Here is a 5,424-nt window from a genome sequence, read left to right on the forward strand (position 1 = left end):
TTTCCTACCTTATCGTTACTCTTTTTTGAATCCTTTCTCTTCCTTTTTTACTCTTCTTTGTCACTTCTTCTCTTCTATAAATTTGCAATTACTTCCCCTACACACCTCTCTCCCATTCATTCCATGTTTTGCCCACAAAAAAGAGATTATTCTCTTTCTTTTTTCAATTCTCTTCTTTCTTTTGGTCGATCTTCTTTTTATTTATTTATTTATTTATTTTTATTTATTATTTATTCTTGCACATTTTCTCTGGGTTGATCTGGTTTGGTGTTACGTTTCTTAATTACCCAATCATCACTCTCATGGCTTTGGTCTAATTTTAGTTTGAGTTTTTTTTTTTTTTTTTTGGGAAGTAGGAATTCAAGTTTAAATAAATATATAGAGTATTTAGTTATGTATGATTATGTATTTAAATATGCCTAGCAAATGTTTGAGTGATTGATATATACAAAGTTAATCACTTATTCCTTTGATATTCATTTTAATTTTGATTAAGTTAATGTTACAATTTTATGATATACTTTGATTATCATAATAACCTTCCTTAGAGAATGAGAAATTTAAAATGCACAAAAATAATAAATTTAAGGCTTAGAAAGTTCAATTATATGGAAGAAAATCAATGAAAGCATTACTTTCCATGATACAAGTTAGAGCAATAAATATGGTCCATGAGAGAGAGAGAGAGAGAGAGAGAGAGAGAGAGAGAGAGAGAGGTGATACTTACATACAATGAAGAAAGGACAAAAGAAATTTTCAAGGGGTTAACTTAATGATTCTTAAGATCTCATGATATCTATGAGATCTTGGGTTCCTCCTTGTAATTATTGGTGTGTGGGACATTTTTTTTTATTAAAAAAAAATGAAAAAAGAAAAGTGGGAGAAAATTAGAAGAGAAGATTTATTTTTAATGAAAGTTCAATAGTGTAAAACACTAATGCTTGTTTAGACCCTCAATTTTAATTGCGGCTTGATTAATTTTAAGCTTAACACACTTAATGCGGAATATACTTGATTAGGAAATTAATTAATCAAAGCATTCAACAATTGCATAGATGAACATATAAGTGTAAGTCAAATATGTAAAGGGTAGTAGGGAAAAGAATAGCAAACCCAAGATAACATGGCGATGTGTTATTGAAGAGGAAAATCGAAGAACTCGACGTAAAAACCTTTCCCCGACCCTCCAAGCGGAAATAATCTACTAATGAATAAGTTGGAGTCCAAGAATAACTAAAAAGACCCTTCAACTCTAATCTATCCAAAGTACTTGAGCTCTCGAAACTCTAGCTACCAACGGACTTCTCAAAGTCTTATCTTCACTAGCTTCCCAGATCCTACAATACCTCCCGATTGTACTGCCAAGCCTCATTGGCCTGTTTTGGTAAAGACCCAATGCTTTCCAAGCTTCAAAAAAATTTCTACACTTTGAATGAGTGTGGGTTTTGTTTGGGTACAAATTTCCTCTCAAGGTATGACAATGGAAGAGGGGAAGGAGAAGAGATTACAAAGGAATTCTCACTTAAAGATGAGTAGCTCTTTCTAAAATGGTGGGTGTTGTAGAAACCTCTATCTAGGGTTTTCTTCTAAATAGTCTCTTTACAATTTTAATGGATAATGAAGGTATATATAGTATGAGTGAAAGGTATAAAAGTCACACTTAAAATTCCAGATATCTCGCGGGTCATCTTGCGAGTTGGTCAAGTGATGAGATTACTCGCGAAATACATTAACTCTTTAGTTTTGGCATGTGTTCCTCATGTGACCTTCAATTGTTTTGATCAAATCTTCACAACTTAAAACTAAATCTATTACAATTAAATCCCACAAAATATATGAAAATAAATTAATGAAACTGCAATACTTTTTGTCATGGAATAAAGCCAAATAAAAGTTACTTAACAATTAAATTTTTTTTTTTCTTTTAAAGAAGGGAAAAAAGAAAAGTGGTAGAAACTCAGAAGAGAAGATTTATTTTTTTGACAAACACGAGAAGATTGATAAGTGTTAAAATACCTATTTCATTAAATTGGTCTACTCTTTTTAAAAAAGTGTATTCATTCCTAATATTTTATAGTGTCATGCTAACGATTGTCCTTAGGGCACTGGTTAAAAATCCATTTTAAGAAAGTTTTGACATCACTTTTATGGAAAATGAAAAAAAACTGTCAAAATATTAATTGTTTTTTTTTTCCTCATAAAATTTTTTTTTAACTGAATTCTTAACTAGTGTCCTAAGAGCACTCGTTAGCATTTGTCTATTTTATATTTAGTAAAAATAGATGAAATTATAAAATAATTATTGATCCTCTCCTCGTGCATCACGCGGTTGTGCGAGCACTATATATATAGTTGTCATGTGTACGCATGTTCCCATTGCAGTCTGCTTTCCACCGTTAGCAGTTGTGAAATTACTGTGCTTTTATAGTCAACGTGAGAGTGAGAGGTATCTGTCAAAAACCCAAAAAAAAAAAAAAAAAAAAAAAAAAGCGAGAGAGAGGGAAAAACAAAACAAAAAGTGAGAGTGAGAGGTATCTGTCAAAAACCCAAAAAAAAAAAAAAAAAAAAAAAAAAGCGAGAGAGAGGGAAAAACAAAACAAAACAAAAAGCAGAGAGAGGCTATGATTTCGTTAGCTTCGTTAGCTATACCAAATTTGAAGCACGTATGGGACACATGGAATGTGAGGGTAGTGATTCTCGTAAGCCTGACACTCCAGGTCATTTTGATACTGGTTGCTCCCTTCAGGAAACGCACGACTAATAAAGCAGTGATCTTGTCCATCTGGGTATCTTACTTGCTGGCTGACTGGGCCGCAAGCTTTGCTGTTGGACACATCTCTAGCGGTAGCAAAGAATCCAATGATCCCTGTGATAAGGAAGATTTTATCACTAGTGTACACTACTTCTTCTCCAGCGGTAAAGAAAAAGTCTCTAGTTGCGGTGTTAAGGGAGACGCATTGTCCATGAATTATGCTGACATTTTAGCATTTTGGGCTCCCTTCCTTTTGGTACACCTGGGTGGACCAGACACTATCACTGCATTTGCCCTTGAGGATAATGAGCTCTGGCTTAGGCACTTATTCAGCCTTGGAGTCCAACTTGCGATTACTTTGTACGTCTTCTGGCTCACATTTCCCAAAAACAAGCTATTTATCCCAACATTATTGATGTTTGCGGCAGGAATCATCAAATATTTTGAGCGGACACGTGCCTTATTTCTTGCAAGCTTGGGTAGGTTCCGAAAATCTCTGCTTAAAGATCCTGATCCAGGTCCCAACTATGCGAAGCTCATGGAGGAATACTCTTCAAAGAAAGATGCCGGACTACCAACAAAGATAGAAATGACACGAGAGCCTGATAAAGAATCAAAGCTTGCAGCTAATGTGAGAGAGTCCGGAAATTTAAGCGAAATTGAAGTGGTGACATATGCTTACCGCTACTTCCAAAAATTCAAGGGACTCATCGTTGACATTATCTTCAGCTACCGTGAGCGCAACGAAAGCCGAGACTTTTTCCTGAACAGAAATGCAGAAGATGCGCTTAAATTGATAGAGTTAGAACTCAACTTCATCTATGAAGCTTTCTATACCAAGGTGCTTGTTGTGCATAGTTTAACCGGATACATATTCAGGCTTATATCCATTGTTTTGGTTTTGGTGGCCTATGGGCTCTTCTATTCCTTGGACAAGCATGATTTCAAGAAGTTTGATATCATTGTCACCTACACTTTGCTATTTGGTGCCATGAGCCTGGATGGAATTGCTCTCATCATGCTCATTTCATCTGATTGGACTATTGCTGTTATCAATACCAACAAGACACTGCCAGACTACGTTTCGAAGTTTGTCAGCAGTTATCTTTCGTTAAAGAGTTTAAGGTGGTGCGTAGACCCTGACAAAATTGAAGTATTGGATACATCACCTATTCTTCGCAGGTGGTCTGAATCTGTGTCAAGTTTTAATTTGATAGCACATTGCCTCGAGCAACGTCCACGTGCAGACAGAGGGCGTATCAGGCGTTTCATAGATAGTATGGATTATTTTGGTGTTTGGGACAATGTAACTGACTTCTTCTTTCCAAAAACAAATCTGTATCCAACAAAGAAACTCCCTAAAAATCTATGGAGTTTTATATTTGATGAGTTGACAGAGAAATCCAAAGATGCCGCAGATGCAGAAACTACAAAAAGTATATGCTCAGCTAGAGGCGCTTATGCTATACAAGGGGATGTCGACCCCAAAATAACAGGGGACTATATCCAAAATATTGCCTATGATGAGAGCCTTCTGTTGTGGCACGTTGCTACTGATCTCTGCTATTGGAAAGGCTTAGACGCACCAGAGAAAGAAGGAGACAATACTTGTTGGTCGTGGCGCTTTGTTACTGAACTCTTCTTGCGGCAAAGACCAGACAAAGCAAAAACCATACCTATTAATGAGAACCGTCATTTCAGCAAGCTCCTCTCAGATTACATGATATATCTTTTAGTGAAGCTGCCTAATATGATGTCCGCAGTGACTGGAATAGGGCAAATAAGATATCGGGATACCTGTGTCGAGGCTGAAAACTTCTTTAGCAGAAGGGGTATAAAACAAGGTGAGAGAAAAGCCTGTCTTGCCATCCTTGCAGTGAATACTGAAGTTAAACCCGTTTATGTAAAGGGAGATAGAAGCAAATCTATACTGTTTGATGCATCTATGCTGGCCAAAGAGCTGGAAAAACTGGACGACCATAAGAGATGGCAGATAATCATCAAAGTATGGGTGGAAATGTTGTCATATGCCGCTAGTCATTGCAGACCAGATACCCATGCAAAGGAAGTAAGTAAGGGTGGGCAGCTTATTTCTTTTGTTTGGTTACTCATGGCTCATTTTGGCCTCGGGGAGCAGTTCCAAATCAATGAGGGCCATACTAGGGCCAAACTGATCGTGGATAAGTAGTTCAATCTGTGTTCTGTTGGTCTTGTTAATTGATCTGTCAGAAATAAAATTGATTGTACCATTATGTGAAACTCATTCGATCTAGTCGCCTGCTGTCAGTACTGTTTCATCATTGTTGTACTGCTCTTGTTATCAGAGCTTTTTTCTTTCTTTATCCTCAGTTATCCATGAGAAATAAAGCTGATTGTAACATTGTGTGAATTTGATGCATCCAATCTACGATTGCATTGTATTATTTGATGTTGCTTTTGGGTGGAAAAAATTGCAAGTAAACTAAGGAGGCTTGAAATTATATGTATTGGTTTGGATTGTGAGTTTTGTTGCGTTGCGTTTTCTCAGTTGCGTTTTTAGTTTTTTTTTTTTTTTGCTTTCATGCAGTTCAGGAGACAGAATTTACTGTGCAGGGACAAAAAACACTGTTTATGTACTGTTCCAATACTGTTCACGCACTGTTCATAAGACCCACAGCCACTTTATTCAGGAA

At 36.3% G+C, this 5,424-nt stretch overlaps 1 protein-coding gene across 1 annotated transcript; it reads left to right on the forward strand.

Annotated features, from left to right (window-relative positions):
• The first annotated feature begins 2,621 nt into the window (after nt 1–2,621).
• On the forward strand, nt 2,622–4,940 carry LOC112010751 (uncharacterized). Its single transcript, XM_024043104.1, has one exon. It carries the CDS (start codon nt 2,622–2,624, stop codon nt 4,938–4,940), a length of 2,319 nt encoding a protein of 772 aa, XP_023898872.1.
• Nucleotides 4,941–5,424: the final 484 nt, after the last annotated feature.

Source organism: Quercus suber, unplaced genomic scaffold (genome assembly GCF_002906115.3).
Source record: "Quercus suber isolate HL8 unplaced genomic scaffold, Cork oak 2.0 scaffold_464, whole genome shotgun sequence".
Classification (NCBI taxonomy): domain Eukaryota; kingdom Viridiplantae; phylum Streptophyta; class Magnoliopsida; order Fagales; family Fagaceae; genus Quercus; species Quercus suber.